At 37.8% G+C, this 17,284-nt stretch overlaps 1 protein-coding gene across 4 annotated transcripts in view; it reads right to left on the bottom strand.

The window, feature by feature from the left end:
* The window catches only part of LOC105468521 (collagen type XIV alpha 1 chain), a 250,678-nt gene that overhangs the window by 174,241 nt on the left and 59,153 nt on the right, over positions 1 to 17,284 (bottom strand). For all 4 annotated transcript variants that reach the window (XM_011718738.2, XM_071067877.1, XM_071067879.1 and 1 more), the window contains exons 6-9: positions 7,707 to 7,862; positions 6,736 to 6,855; positions 5,176 to 5,340; positions 901 to 1,062 (exon numbers count right to left, since the gene is read on the bottom strand). In XM_011718738.2, coding sequence (XP_011717040.2) covers positions 901 to 1,062; positions 5,176 to 5,340; positions 6,736 to 6,855; positions 7,707 to 7,862 — 603 coding nt within the window. The remainder of the gene's footprint in view (positions 1 to 900; positions 1,063 to 5,175; positions 5,341 to 6,735; positions 6,856 to 7,706; positions 7,863 to 17,284) is intronic.

Raw genomic sequence — 17,284 nt, forward strand, 5'->3', positions numbered from 1 at the left:
CCAGTAGCAAGGAGGCCACTCTTAATGAAAACCAAACTAAACAAAACATGCAACTGGGATATGATCCAGCCATTGTACTACTGGGCATTATCCCAGAGAAATGAAAACTTATGTTTGCACAAGAACCTCTACATGAACATTCACAGCAGCTTGATTCATCATAGCCAAAGGCTGAAAGCAACCCAGGAGCCCCTCGACGTGTGAGTGGTTAAACAAACTATGGCACATCCACATCATGGAATCTGACACTCAATTAAAAAGAAAGCGCTGTTGACACGTGCAACAACTTGGATGAATCTCCAGGGAATTCTCCTGCATGAAAAAACTCAATCCCCAAAGGTTACATACCACATACCTCCATTCACATAATATTTTTGACATGAAAAATATTGGAGATGGAGTAGTGGTTGTCTGGGATTACAGAGAGAGGGAGAGGGATATAAGTGAGGGTGGCTATAAAAGGGAACAGGAACGATCCTTGTGGTGGAAACGTGCTGCATCTTGCCTGTATCAATGGCAAGCATTCTGCTTGTAGTAATGTAATTAGCTTTACAAGATTTTGCCATTAGGGAAGTGAGTAAAGAACACACAATCTTTCCATGTATTATTTCTTACAAACTGTATTTGAATGCATAATTATCTTAAAATTAAAAAGTTTAATTTTTAAATAAAAGTAAACGTTACATTATGGAGAAAATCATCTTGTGTTTAAAGAGTCTCTCCTTCACCTCCACAAAGCCTGCTAATATACTCCCTTTTCTACTCTGACAGCTCGGGTCTTAGGGGAATAGGGGGTCTTCAGAAAGGCAACATGGAAAATGAAAAGAATTTTCCCAATTCACGATAGGCTTGTGCACCGTAATACTGACATCCACAAGACTGCTCTGTCACTCATTTTACCTTTAATTTCTCTGTCCTGTTGTTCCACTCTAGAGCAGACAGTCCTGGTCAGACTCTCCACAACTGTGTGCATCAGGTCGAATTCGGCAACATTGTACACATGAGTGCTGTCCGGTTCGGAGGCGATCTCCTGCAGCTCATTCACATCTGCGTTTTTCACCCCTTACACAGAGGACAACAGGAGAATGGTGACCTTTATGCCCCCTTGGAAAGAGTGACTGTGGTGGGCTTGATCTGACCCAGTCAGTCAATCTTCACTGCAGTCAAAGCATCATCTGCTACTTGTATATATATATATTTAAAATTTTATTTAAAATGCACACACATGAAATAAACTGATGAAATGAAAAAATATCGTCTTATATCTATTATATAACACAAAACAATAGCTCTGATTCTAACAAATTATTCATGTAGAAAGAAAGTAAGCAAAAAAAGGGAAGAGCGAGCATATGTACCATTGACAAGATGAAAGCTATTATGTGCTTGTGTCCCAGTAAACAACACTTGGGACTCCCCCAACCCCATCTGAGAGGCTGCTTCAGTCACCCTCCCTCGTTCTGGTGGACTTGCAGTCTTGGATTTGGTTATAGGCATCCGCCACTTTAAAGAGGAACATTTCATATCAGATTGCTTTTTACAAAAAGTCAGTTGCAGAATCATTTTTAAATGATTAGATACTAATTTTACTCAATACATCGTAACAGGAAGATGACTTCATAAAACTAACTTCTGTTTTGCATGAATATTGCAGAAGCAATAGTAATTAAACCAGCATCCTAAACTATCAAAGCTTCAGGTTTAAGTTTCTATAAAATAAGTTTACTGAAATTGAGAAATACTGCTAGAACAAATATACATATATATATATATTTGAAAATATGATTCTATAGCATTAAGCCAAGGAGAAAGCTAGGGAACATTATTTTTTAACATACTCAAATACAATTTGCTGTCTAGTAACCACTGCCATTTTACTAATGTAAATAGAAAATTTCTGGTCCTTCCACAGTATCTACTGAATGCCATGGTCAAGCACAAAGTTGGGTGTCTGGAATACAGCAGGGACTAGAATAGGACAGAAAGCAGTGAACACAAACCCTTAAACAAGAGTTTGATCACCGTGCCCCCAAGCACCATAGTAAGTGTTTTCCATATAATAACACCTTTAATCCTCACAACCAATCCTATGAGTTTAGAACTATTGTTCCCCTATTTCATACTGCCTCTCAGAAGACTGCACATTAAAATGACTAAATATTTGCCAACAACGTTAGAGATAGGAAAGGAGAGGCATAAGGTTAAGTTTTCTGGGTGGGAAGGTAGATTTCCCTTCCCCAAGCTTCATCAAACAAGGAGGATTTCTTTATAATCCCCGTCGTTTCAATCATCAGAGGGCATTAAAAGGAGGTTCTATAGAAGCAAGGAAGAGAAATTACCTGGGGCAACATGAATTACTTCTTCGATGGCTGCCTGTGCCAATTAATTTATCTTTCAACCCCAACATATTGAGCAACAAAGCGTTAGTTGTCTCTGAACTATTTGCTTTAGGAGGTTGCAGGATAATAAATACTGCTGATTTCCAGGTAATTTTCAGAGAAGTCTAAATCACATCTGGATGAATTTACTTAAAGCTTTGCTTAAAAAATCAGTTATTTATCATTAACAAGAGCAGAAAATGGAGAATAAACACATAAATTAATCCTCCATTAGGGTAAGTCTTTGACAGAGATTTCCTTTATTGGACAAAAGGACAGGAAAATAAATCTCTCTGATGGTTCTTGCCTGAAGGACTTCTACAATTGCTTCTAAAATGTACATCTGAATGAATATAACATTGAATGCATGCTGGAGCAGTGCCAATAATGCTTTTTTTGTGATATTCAGTTGAAACCAAGAAGTTTGGACTTATATAGGAATATTCTGGGAAAAATAGACCCAATTTTGCCTCTCCCTCACCTTCCCAAATAAAATAGTTTGACTGTTGCAATTGCACAGAAAAGAGAGGAAATGGTCATCATGACTTTGGAGGAATTTGTTTTGTAAGGATTTTGTCTTGTTCATCTTTGTACCCCAACAACCTCCACAATGCCTGGTGCATAGTATGTAAGCTAATACTTCTTGAATTAAGCATTCTATAAGCCACATTGTGAGTAGCAAATCTAGGACAGGGTCTTAAGATTTTTTTTTTTCATTGATAACTCTAAAAGATGTACTATTAAATTTCAGGGTAAGAAATGTTCCTACAAAGCAAATTTAACTCAACTCCTAGGACCAACTTCACATTTTTCTTTACAAGTGAAGCACCGTATGGTTAAATTCATTTATTGCCCCTTTAAATTCCAGGGGTGTGCTGGTGAATGTGGTAAATATTTAACAGTCAGATTTCTGCCCTAATTTATAGTGTTTGCCAATTTCTGTAGAATAAATACCCCCACTGTAGCTTATTCCAGACTACCAATATGAGGTCACAGAATGCAGACTTGGGAAGAGATGTGCACAGTTGGCTCTTGCAAACTGGCATGAGCTGGCTCCTGCACACCACTGAGCTATAACACCTAGCTCCTCCCGCACCACACACACATGCACACAAAATAACAAGGTTCTAATTTACCAAAACAAAGTTCGAACATAATACATTTTTAATTTTTTCCTGGGATTTCTTTGTTCTTTCTTCTGTAAATGAAAAATGTAGCAGTAATGGCTGTACACATCACTTACTTGAATAATCATAATACACCTCTCTTACATATATGTTTCATGAATATTTTTATTTTTAATACTATGGGTTATAATGCTATCTTAGAAATTCTTTAGAGCACTAACTTATTAAACAGCCATTTATGGGATACTTTTTAAGTGTCAAGCACTGGGATAGGCGATCAGGATGAAAAGGTGAAGAAGATACAACCTGAACCTCCGGGAATTCACTGCTTGGAGATGCTGTAGGAATAAGGCAAAGAAACAGGAGGGAACACCACAGTTTCCACAGCTTCTGCAGCTGTTCTTAGACTGTACTTGGCTACACACTAGTAGGAAACAAGTTCTGAATAAATGATCAGAAACATCCTCTGATGAAAAATTTTATATATATATATATATATATGAAAACTTTTTAGGATCTTTCTCTAAGGGAGAGAAATTTAACCAATATACACAGAGGAGATATTCCTGTGGGCTTACCAGTAGTTCTCAACCCTGGAGAATGATTTTAAGATACAGATCTGGGTATGGTTTCAAAACACGTATTCCCAGGCCCCTTCTCCCTGGATAGTTCCATTTCACAGCAGTAGAAGTACTCTGAAATATGTAGTTTTTATGCCAGCACCCACTATCACTGGGTATGGAACTCCAGGGTAGAGATTACTCTCTTTTGATAGGAGAAGCATCTCATGGGAAGTTCACAAAAAGAAACATGCACCATCTTCTTGATAAATGCAGGAAGATAAATGCATTTTATTTGGACTAAAGACTTATCACAAATAAAATAAATATGTAAAACATAATAAAAGGGAGCATTCATGATAACCCATTTCAAATGTCTTCAGAGCCCTATTAAGGAATTTGCTGTTATATTTTGGTTTGTATTTCAGTGTTGCTTGGGAATCAGGCATTTTTTCTGCTGAGAAAGTTTGTTGTTCTCTACTAAATAGAAGACCTTCCCGTTGCCAAAGAAAATGTTAACATTTTAATCAACAGCAAAGTTGCATCATCTAAATATTTTGTAGTTATTCCAAATGTATGCTATATATATACACACACATATATGTGTATATATATGTATATATATATGCTTTTTCACACAAGAAGGATACCTTATAAAGGGTTAGTTTCCGATAAGAACTACTACAAATCTTGAACTTTGTGTCTTCTTTATGTAGTTGCAGGACCCTAATTCCTTGAAAATGATAAATTAGAGTCTTCCTATACTGCCAGAAAAGAGATAGCTGTGACCCTTAAGGAAAGTCTTGACTTATTAAACAGTAACAAACATATACCAGGCCTTTGCATGCCACTTTATGCTTTTTGCAGCATTTTATACATGACACCTCACTTAGAAATCCTCACACCATGGGATACATGACAGCTAGCATCACTCCCATTTTAACTGTAAGGAAGCTGGGCTCAGATCACAGGGCTGCCTATGGCAAGGGCCAAGACTAGAAAGTGCTCAGGTCTCCTGGCTTTCAGTGAAGTGTATTTCACATTACATATTGTTTTAAGTGGTTGTGGGTCTATGACCTTAGTTGAAACAAGACTAAAAAGAGCACATACCTATGGCAAACAGTTCTACACCAGACTCACGAAGGTTTCTAGATGGTGGAATAATGTCATCCTGGGATTTTCCATCTGTGATTAAAATACCGATTTTGGATACTCCAGTCCTTGATCCTGCTTCAGGTTTGAAGCTATTTTCAAAAATGTAGTTCAAAGCAAGACCTTGTAGAAAACAAGGAAAAGTAAACACCAGCCATCTCTAATAAAAAGTCTCCAAATTCTCCAAAATACAACCACAAGATGGGTAACCTATTGAGCCACAGGAGTTTTTATTACATGTGAATCTTCATTGTTATAATAACCTTGTCTTTCACAGATTCAACAAGGAACTAAAATCCACTGGAATAAAGGTAATGAAAACAATTAAACACTGCATTCTCTCAGAAACTAGCATTTATAAAGAACTCTGAATTCATGGCCAATGGATGATAATAGATATTGTGTACAAGCAGATCTGAACCTTTATAATTTAGGATGAAGCAAGAATACTCACACAGTAGTGCGTTATCATTAGGTTTTCAATTTGTTCGTGATATTCTAAGGAACCGAAAAATCCCTCTCTTTGTTTTTTAGGAGTAGAAGGGACAGATCTAAAATCATTAATCCTACTCCTGCCTTGTGTGTATGACACTTTCCATCCAGAAAAAAATAAGAAATGGTCCAATATTGTTATAGGATTTGTGTTTAATAAATTGTTTGCTGCATAAAAATCAATAACAACATTTACATTGTTTCATCTGAGCATCTCTAATATGTACCTGTGGTAGGCAATACAGGTTGAATATCCACTATTAAATCCTTGAGACCAGAATAGTTTTGGATTTCAGGTATTTTTGGATTTTGGAATATTTGCATTATATTTTCTGGTTGAGCAGCCCAAATCTAAACAATAAAAACTTGAAATGCTTCAATGAGCATTTTTTTAGCATCATGTTGGCACTCACACATTTTGGATTTTCAGAGTTGGGATGCTCAGCTTGCAGCATGTCTCAAGGTTAAAATTTTTACAAACCCTTTGTGACTGTGCCATGGATGATTATAATGTAAATATTCTTATATTCATCATTCATCAAAAATACTGGTGAGCCAAAGATCCATATTACTATTAACAGAGAGGATCTTGACTTTTCAGAAAATTATATCATAATATCTTCATGATAACTACTGATTGCAGAATAAGGGCAAAGAAAATATCTCCTTTGAAAATAAGAAGAGATTTGTTTCTATTTAAATAACAGGGTGGAGGATGGCAGGAGGAGAAAAGCAGTGAAGAGAGTAGCTGACAAAAGTCAGACAGCTACTCCACTCTGTTGGTCTCAGGGCTTGCTTCATTTTCTCCTAACCCAACCAAGCCCTTCCTGAAACATTAGAGTCATAGAGTAAAAGGAATGAGATATCTGGCTTTTATCTCAATGCTGAATTTGGGAAAACCGTCATCAAAGAATCCTAAGTGCTAGTTTAATTAAAACATTATGATAACACAAAGTGGCAAAATGAGGTAATACAATTATTTTTCAAAAAGATATGTTGTTATAACATGGATTGAACAAAATATACCTGTTAGTGTATTTCCTCCTTTATATGGGAGGTTTCGGACAGCTTCAATCACCTCATCTTTTGTGCTAAATGCATTCAAGTGCCATTCTATTCTGGGGTCGCCACTATACTGTGCAAGACCTGGAAAAAAAGATTAGGAAATTCACCAGGAATAATGGGTTACTCAAAAATGTAGTGAGCTACTCAAGAAACTAGAATGACGAAAGGCCTCATCTTTGCAATATATATATATTTTTTTGGCCCGGCTATAAATTTTCAGAAAGACTTGCTGAGTAAGATGAATTAAAGGAATCAAATTAAACATATACGGGGTTCGAGGGAGTGGACATATTTTCTAGCCATTTATAAATGAGTACCCAATTAGGTACTTGACATTAAAAAAAAAAAATCTGATCATGTTTGTAGACAAAAGGCCTAGATTTATTTGTTGTTGATTTATTCTCAAAGGAGTGATTTTTCTTAATGGCTATTTAAAAGTTAAACTAGGAGACTTTGTTTAACAAAGATTTATTATTTTTATTATTTGTAATATTGCTCAAAGATTTACAACTTTTTTGCTTGTTATCTGGGCTAGAATTAATTTGGCAAAGATTATCTTGTAGTATAAAATGACTGCCAATTTTCTAGTTCAACATTTTCCTAGATTTAGTTATTTCTTTTAAATAAAAAGAAAACTGCTATGCAATAAATTCTTAAACCAGCTGTAACTTTTAAAGTTTTATTTTTATTATTAACAGAGAAGATCTTGACTTTTCAGAAATTAAAATATGTTCAATAATTAATTGAATGACACTGTCATTGCAAAAATTAGAAGGAATAAATATTTATTGATTGAAACATGTGCTTTGGAGATGATGAGTATCCTGCAATCCTGAAAGTCACTTTGTAAGGAATTTTTGAAATTTCTTAAAACACTTCCCAGCGGTTTTGCACTGACAGCTGACTGCTACTGCTAATAATAGAAATTATACCAATTCGTGTCTTCTCTGAGCCCACATCGAATGCTGTAACCAGGTTTTCCAAGAAAAGCCGAACCAGTCTGAAGTTGAATCTTCCAATACTCCATGAACCATCGACCAGGATTACAATGTCAGCAATCGCTGGAGTTTGACAGACAAATTTCACTTCTGCAAAGCACAAACCAGAAAAACGCATGTGTTACTGTCACAGTAACTTCAAAAAGACTCCATCTTAACGTCTTTTAGACAACTTAGTTCTAAGAATACAAAAACATTCCCATAGGAGCAGCCATTTTTTACAACTCTTCCCTTAAATGTATTTTACTAGAAAAAAAATTGTGGTAACGGTTGGCAGTAGAGCCAGTGCTCTGGAAATAGTTAGGAAAATACTGGGCAGGTTCACACCATCCTGGCAACTCAGCCTTCTGTGTATTTTAGAAAGTAGTGTCTGTGCAAAAGCATCCAGCTCTGGGCTTTCGCCTGTTGATTCTTTCCAGGAAAGGTCTTAGCAACACCAGTGTGTGCCAGTCAGCCGAGATGGGAAGACAGCCAGGAGGCAAAAAGACGGCTCTCCTATCCTGATAAATTTATGCTAGAGGAAGTGATAGGAAAAGAGAAATACGGGCTTTCTGAATTCAAGGAAATGTCACAGCTGCATATTTAATCCAAGAAAGGTACAGAGACTTTTTCTAAAAAAGGAAGGGCTTTTGGAACAAGATAATTGGAAAAAGGCCAAAGAGTTTCCCCAAAGTCAAACGTTTTTTGCATATTATATATATGTGACAGTAAATTTTGTTCCTAAAGATCATGTAAATAATTGATTTTTTTTAATGGCTCAATTAGGATTCAGGACAAAGATTCAGAAGAGGATGCCCAGTGGCCATGATACCTATGTTTTACCATCAGAGAAGGCCCCACTCACAGCAATGCTGTGGAAATGCAAAGGGCATATGGCTAAGCCTCTACAAAGATGGAGGAGGCTGCCTGATCTAGGATAGATCTGTGCTTCTTTAGGGGAAATTCACCATTTCTATTCACACAGAGCCAAGATACAGGAATATTCTCCAAGTGTTTCACAAATCCTTAACAATATTGAGATGGTTTGGTTGTGTCCCCACCCAAATCTCATCTTGAATTGCAGCTCCCATAATTCCCATGTGTCATTGGAGGGACCCAGTGGGAGGTAATTAAATAATGGGGGCAGGTCTTTCCCATGCTGTTCTCAGAATAGTGAATGAGTCTCACAAGATCTGATGGTTTTATAAAAGGGAGATTCCCTTTGCACACACGCTCTTGCCTGCCGCCATGTAAGCTGTGCCTTTGATTCTCCTTTGTCTTTTGCCGTGATTGTGGGGCCTCCCCAGCCATGTGGAACTGTGAGTCCACTAAACCTCTTTCCTTTTTAAATTACCCAGCCTTGAGTATGTCTTTATTAGCAGCGTGAGAACAGACTAATACTTTTAGTACCTACTGCAACATTGCTTTGTACTCTAGTCTGTGCTTCCAAAGAATTGCTTAACTTTGCTGAATTTTCATATTAGGACTAGAGATCATTAAGTGTGTGTGGCGGGCAGAGGGGTTTTGGGGGTGGGTTTCTTGTATCCTTTTTAACTTCTTGCTGGTTTAGAAAAATCTTTGTTTTTTTTTTTAACATATATAATGAAAACCAAAATAGAGAAGTGTTCATAAATAAGTTGAATATGCCTTTACCTAAAAAAAAAATAAAAGATAGTTGAACTACTATGGTTGGCATAGGCAGTTTAATATACGTGTCTCTGCACCTACCAGGCCACATTTTGCTTAAAGGATCTTGATTTTTTTCCAGATATAAATATTTATGGGATACCTAGATGCTTTTACCAGATGGGGAAAAAATGAATTTGCCAGTGAAATACTCCAGTATTCTTTATGGAAGCTAAACAGTACAACTCAATCCAAAGTTTATATATTCACTTTCTGGCACCAGATTCCCTTTCTTAATCACCAAATGCAGAGCCATCAGCTGGTAACTTTGTATTTGGGAGTTAGCCCTACTGTACCACACTAAGAAAAAGGCTAAAATGGAATACCACAAAAAGTCACGGGATAAAAATTAATTTGTTTTTGGACATAACCAGGGAAAACTGAAGTCTGGTTAAGCTTCAAGAACCCATTTTTCTCTGTTTTTATGGGGGAAACTTACTCTCAAATGGAGAGTAGTTTTCTTTATTTTCCAAAACTACTGGGGATATTATTTCACTTATAAATTAATTGGGAACCACATGGATAGGCGCTTAGAAAGGGAACCCTTTCTGCTTATTTAAAAGATAGCTAATGAAATTGGTATTTTCTGGTTCCAATAGACATGTTCTGTTTATTTAGCTCTTTCAAGTCAGAAATGACTTGGAAACACAAATTCCGTATAGCTCCTAAGCAAGATATAGAACTAATTGACTACAAGTCAAAAGATTGATAACTTTAATAAGACTAAAAATGTTTAAGTTGGTCATCAAAAGACATCTTAAAGAAAATAAAAGCATAAGTATGGGCTATGGTCAAGGTCATAGATTTTGGGGGTAAGATGAGCTTGAGTGCTTACAACACCATTAAAAATTACTAATTAAGTAACTAATTAAAAGAAGAGAGAAATAATCCTATCTAGCATGCAGAAAGCATTATCTAGAAAAATAATTTGAATGTTTATGTCACATAATTTAAGCACCAAAAACCTTAAAAGCAAACTACAACTCGGCATATTTCACTTGAAATTAAGACTCATAGGAAGATACTTTTTTCAACAATTTCAAAAGTCAAAATCTATCATTGGTTTTGTACTACAAAGTATGATTTTTGTTGAAGATTAGTACGCACTCACTTGAGAACTGTAAAAAAAATATTTTTTCTTGTGTCCTAAATCCTGGTTATCGGCTCTAAGACTTATATAAACACAATGAACCCTAATGGCTATTTCCATCAAAATGTACACATGTGCAATGTTTGTCCCATCAACAGGTTTTCCTGTGCCAGGGCCAAACAGCTGTTCGTATACTTGGTATAAAGAGGTAATTTAAAAGCCGCTGTGTTCAAGTTCCATAATCATATATCTTAACCATAATTCCAGCTGTTATGGTGAATCTTTTTAAAGAAATGCATTCAAATCATTGTCTTACTATAAGCAGGAGCCCAGATTCAAAACTGAAGACAACATTACTCTCCACTGGCAAACACATTACCCATTTCACCATTCTTAGAGAGACACCAATCAGGAAGAAAATATTAAGTACCATAAAATGTGTTAAAAATCAAGTGGTAGAAAAGAAAACCAGACACACCTGGGAGCCCAGGTAAATGTGTAAAACCCAGCAGCTAAATGTAGTTTAAATCTATAATATAAAGAAATGAGGGCATAAGCTTTTACTGCTAAGACAATACTCCCAATTAATTTGTAAAATAAAATCAATCCTTTTTGTCTACAAGCCTGTATTTAAAATTAAAGCAAAGGGACAGAGGAAATGACCTCTTGAATCATATTTTAATTCAGCTCTTAACTTTACATGGGTCTTATCTAAAATGCAACTCTGAAAATATAGGTGGTGTTTTAAAACATGCCTAAACAGCTGAACTTAAAGAAAAGCATTCAATATATGGCCTAGATTACAAAGATAATAACAATTTGATGTCACAGATAGAATCAAAAGGAACAATTGCACAAGTCCAGGAGAAATGATCCCCTTTCTCTTCTATATTTTCTGGAGTTTTGTGATGAGAAGAGTTGGAAGAACTAGTGATTTCTTAACATTCCGTATTTGGAAATGATGTACATTATTATATTAAATGTTAAGTCTGGGTGTGGTGGCTCATGCCTGTAATCCCAATACTTTGGGAGGCCAAGATGGGTGGATCACCTGAGGTCAGGAGTTCAAGACCAGCCTGGTTAACACGGTGAAACCCCGTTTCTACAAAAATACGAAAATTAGCCGGGCATGATGGTGGGTGCCTATAATCTCAGCTACTCAGGAGGCTGAGGCAAGAGAATCGCTTGAATCTGGGAGGTGGAGGTTGCAGTGAGCTGAGATTGCGTCATTGCACTCCAGCCTGGGTGCAGAACGAGACTCCATCTCAAAAAAAAAAAAAGAAAAAAAAAAAGTTAAGTCTTCCACACTTATCTATTGATTTAGTCCTCACAACAACTCTATGGAAGAGGTACCATTATTATCATTCCCATCTGCAGTCAAAAAGTATGGCATACAAGGACTGCGTGATTTGCCCAGGGTGTCACACAGCTAAGAAGTGGCAAATCTGGGATTTGAAACCCAAGTAATGTGTCTCCACAACCTATGCAATGTGTCTCCACAACCTATGTTTTTAACCACAGGGCTGTATACTGACTTCAGGAAGGCACTCTATGTTACATAAATTTAGAAAGCAAGGGGGAAAAGCTTGTAACATAAAGCAGTGTCTCTGCTGGGCTTGCCCCTGCTATGTCCACAGCTAATCTGTGCTGTTTGCTAACATTTCCAATTATTTTTCTAGAACGTTTTTCCCTCCCAAATAAATGCACTTTCATACTGAAGTTGCCCATGTGAAAAGCATCCTTCTTCCAAAAATTTTACACCAATTTTATTGTGTTACTGACATCATGAGAAACTCCAAACCCATGTTTATTCATCTGATGTTATGCAACTAATTTCCTGGATGAAATTTACTTATTTATTGAAAATCTATTTAGTGTTTATTATGTACCAAGCACTATTCTGAGCAACCGGAAACAACAAAGCCCCCAACTTCTTGCAGTTTAAATTATTTTATTTATTTATTTATTTATTTATTTTTGACTCTTAACACCACTCCGTGATTCAATTCTTAGTGAAAGGAAATAGACTATAATAAAGCAACATAGGTTCAGATGTAAAAAAGCGCTTTATAAAAGTAAACAAAATCATACAAAGAGTAACTCTATGTGGGGGCAAGGGGTAATGTTACTGTAATGGCAATAGTATGAAATTACCAGATTAAAAATCTTCCTTTTAAACCATGTTGTTTTTGTTCTAATGGCATTCAAATTAAAGTCCCAATTATGGTTTATATAATGAAATGTTTACAATGCATTCTTAGATAAAGGTATTTATCAACATAGTCAGTGAAGATAAAAAAGAGGGAGCTGACAGAAGATAACTTTTTCTGCCAGGTAAACTCCTATTCATCCTTCAAAATCCAGGTCACACTTTACCAACTTCATGAATCTTTTCCCACTCTCCTCAGATGGGACTCATTACCTGCCCCTCTTTATTGACTCTGGATTTGTACACTGTTTGTTGTGCCCATCACACTGGAATATTATGATTGGCTTCCATTTCTATCTCCCTGACTAGACTGTGAACTCCTTGACTGGGGAGCGCTTTTGTAACTTGCCTTTTTAGCCACTTTATCTGGCTCCACTCTTGACATATAGTACATCGGTGTAGCTAAAGTACATTGAATTGTGTTGTTAAAAAATAATTCCTATGTTCACATAGTTCACACTTCCAGTAGGACACTAGAGAAATGAGCCATGATGGCTCAATTAAACGTGTTCTCTCCTCCTGCCCTGCCACACTACCGCATTGGGAAAGTGGATTACAGTTATTTAGGAATCAGGGAGATCGTATCAAAGTGGCCTGCCTTCCTTGATGTTTTCCTAATACTGGAGGCTAAGCTGAATGAAAGGAGAGTGTGTACTATTTTTATTCACCCTGTCTTAACCTCAGCGAGAAAACCTCACAATGATTTCACCACAACTGGTCTAGGATTCATTTAGGGGCTTTGAATTATTTTGTTCTATGCCACTAGCAAAATATCAGGCTCAGCCATTCATTACACAAGACATTTGAAGGAATACTGTGGCCACAGAACGATTTTTCACTTAAGTCTCCTGTGAGGTTACATTCAAGTTTCCAAACCAAGAGCAAAAGAAAATCCCTAAGAATTTGGTACAGTAGAACTCTTGGAAGATCACTGTTACCATGTAGAGATTGGCTCCAGCCACACTACTGAAGGTATTTTTATAAAAAGAGTTAACATCATTTTACATCGCCGAAACTCAACGAGAAACCTTCATTCTGAAAGGGTTTTTCAATACATTGGCAAATTCTGACTTTTACAACATTCCCATGAGAAGCCATGTTGTCTCCATTTTTCAGAAAATTAAATTGAGGGCAGGGTGTGGTGGCTCACGCCTGTAATCCCAGCATTTTGGGAGGCCGAGGTGGGTGGATCACCTGAGGTCAGGAGTTTGAGACCAGCCAGGTCAACATGGTAGAACTCCATCTCTACTAAAAATACAAAAAATTAGCTGGACATGGTGACGGGCACCAGTAACCCCAGCTACTCGGAAGGCTGAGGCAGGAGAATTGCTTGAACCCAGGAGGCAGAGGTTGCAGTGAGCCAAGATCACGCCATTGTACTACAGCCTGGGCAACAAGACCGAAGCTCCATCTCAAAAGAAAAAAGAAAAAAAAGAAAATGAAATTGAGGTTCAGAAAGAACAAGTGACTGACTTACTGGTTACTAGCAGAGCTAGGATTGGATAACAGGTACTTTTCTCTTCTTCTTTTTCTCTTTTTAGAGACAGGGTCTCACTCTGTTACCTAGGCTGGAGTGCAGTGGCGCAATGCTAGCTCACTACAATCTCGCATTGCTGGGCTCAAGTGCTCCTGCCTCAGCCTCCTGAGTAGCTGGAACAATAGGCACATATCACATGCCCAGTTAATGTCTGTTTGTTTGTTTGTTTAATTTTTGTAGAGATGGGGTCTCACTATGTTGCCCTGGCTGGTCTCGAACTCCTGGGCTCAAGCGATCCTGCAACCTTGGCCTCCCAAAGCACTGGGATTACAGGTGTGAGCCACCACCACTGCACCCAGCTACGACAGGTCTTCTAAATGTTTGGTCCAATATGCATTTTCCAACATATCACACTATCACTACCATGGAAGTTGTCCTCACAGGAGATAACATCAGAAACCATCTATGTAGGGGATGTGCAGCAAGGGGCTCATTTCAGCTGTGTCTGGAATTTACATTAATCTGAGTGAGGTTAATACTCATTTAATCCAATCGTGGGTGGAAATGTACCTTTCAAAGCCTCCCCTGACAGTGACAGATGCCTGCCCTATCTAAAACAGTATTCCCATGACTCACTCCTTTTATCCCTGTTTTATTTTTCTTCCTAGAACTTCTGACTTCCTAGAAATATATTATACAGTGTGTGGTTAATTTCTTGTGCCAATTTGTCTAGGCCATGGGGTGCCCACACATTTGACCAAATGGATGTGTCTATGAGAGTATTTCTGGCTGATTTTTGTAGACTGAATAAAGCAGATTCCTCTCCCTAATGTGGATGGGCCTCTAAGGGATTGCAGACTGAAGAGCACAAAAATGCTGAGTAAGAGAGAAGCCTGCCTGACTGCCTTGAGCTCATACGTTGTCTTTTCATGCCTTGAGACTTGAACTAAAACATTGGCTCTTGGGTTTTGAGCCTGCCAGTGTTTGGATTAGAACTTATACTATCAGCTCTCCTGGTTCTCAGGCCATTGGATTTGAACTGAAACTACATGGTCACTCTCCTGGATCTCCAGTTTGATGACTGCAGATTTTGGGATTGCCCAGCCTCCATAATCACATGAACCAACTCTTTATATTAAATCAATATCTCAAGCCAGGCACAGTGGCTTATAATCCCAGCACTTTGGGAGGTGGAGGTGGGCAGGTTACTTGAGGCCCAGGAGTTTGAGACCAGCCTGGCCAATATGGTGAAACTCCATCTCTACTAAAAATACAAAAATTAGCCAGGTGTGGTGATGCACACCTGTGATCCCAGCTACTCAGGAAGCTGAGGCACAAGGATCGCTTGAATCTGGAAGGCAGAGGTTGCAGTGAGCCAAGATCACACCACTGCACTCCAGCCTAGGCGACAGAGCGAGACTCTGTCTAAAATAATAAATAAATAAATAAATAAATAAATAAATAAATAAATAAAATAAATCTCTCCAAACACACACACACATCACAAACACATCTCACACATAAACACACACTTTCCTTTGCTTCCTTTTTTATATTAGTAATTATGAAAAGCCTACCATTTAGTGATAGCTTTCATCAGATGCTCTGCATACATCGTTTTCATCTAAGTCCAGTATTAATCCTATAAGGTAGATGTTCTTTCCATTTCATAGAGAAAAAATGGTTAAGTAACTATATAGGTTAAATAACTTGCCCACCAACAATTTGAATCTGGGTTTGATTCAAATTCAAACCCAGAACTAACTCCAAAGGCTGAACCATTCAACTCCCATCACAGAAGAGAAGTATTTTGGAGAAAGGAAGGGAGGGAAGAAAGAAAGAAGGAAGGAAGAAAGGAAGGAAAATGTGGACAAGCCTTGCAATTAAAGATAGCATGAATCAAAGCCATACGCATTTGTCCTACATTCGACCTGGGATGAATAACACCATGACAACTTACAGGAATGTGAAGCCCGGTTGCTGCGCCACAGTCGAAACAACATTCCAGCTGTCACTCAGAGCCCTATAGCTTAAGAGTAGCTAACAATCCTGTAAACACCACAGGCATCACATTTCTCCTCTGCTCTAAACTGGAAGGGGACTGGGAGAAGACATGACAGCTGTCTTCAAATATGTCAAGGGCTGTCACATAGAAGAGGGATTAGGAGGATTCTATATGCCCAGAAGGAGTGTGTAAAGTGACAGATTTCAACTCAATTAGACAATGTCCAAAGATGACTGTCTTGGGAAATATTAAAATCTCTGTTAAAGACAGCAGATGCAGGACAACCCTTGAAGAAATGGCTCAGGAGCCTCCACCATTCCCGTGACTGGTTGAACTGCAGGACTCTCAAAGTGACCTAAATTTTAAGATTATTTCTTCCTTCCTCACCTACCATATTAAGCCTAAACTGTTCATTGTACTTTCCAAAGCTCTCCACTTGACCCGTCCATGTATATTTCTCAATTCCTCCCAATACAATTAGTCTTCTTTCTCCCAACAACATTCCCATCTCAGAAACTTTTGACTCAATTTTTATTCCCCCATCTCCTGTAATGTACCCTCTCCAAACTCTTCCTACCCTACCACAATACAAGATACCTAAAACGGATTTTAATTCCTTTGAAAATATGTGATCCTTCTTATATATTTTTATATAAAGTTTGCTTTAGGCCAGGCGTGGTGTCTCATGCCTGTAATCCCAGCATTTTTGGAGGCTGAGTCAGGAGGATCACCTGAGCTCAGGAGTTTGAGACCACCCTGGGCAATATGGTGAAACCCTGTCTCTACTAAAACACAAAAAAATTAGCCAGGCGTGGTGTCACATGCCTGTAGTCCTAGCTACTCGGGAGGCTGAGGCATGAGAGTCACTTGAGCTCCAGAGGCGGAGGTTGCAGTGAGCTGAGATTGCACTATTGCACTTTAGCTTGGGCTACAGAATGAGACTCCACGAAGAAGAAGGAGAAGGAGAAGGAGAAGGAGAAGGAGAAAAAAAAATTAAGTTTGCTATAAAGTTTTTATTGGTACAGTTGCCTAGTTGTTTCCTGATTTCTTGAAGTGAATATTGACC

Source organism: Macaca nemestrina, chromosome 8 (assembly GCF_043159975.1).
Source record: "Macaca nemestrina isolate mMacNem1 chromosome 8, mMacNem.hap1, whole genome shotgun sequence".
NCBI lineage: Eukaryota > Metazoa > Chordata > Mammalia > Primates > Cercopithecidae > Macaca > Macaca nemestrina.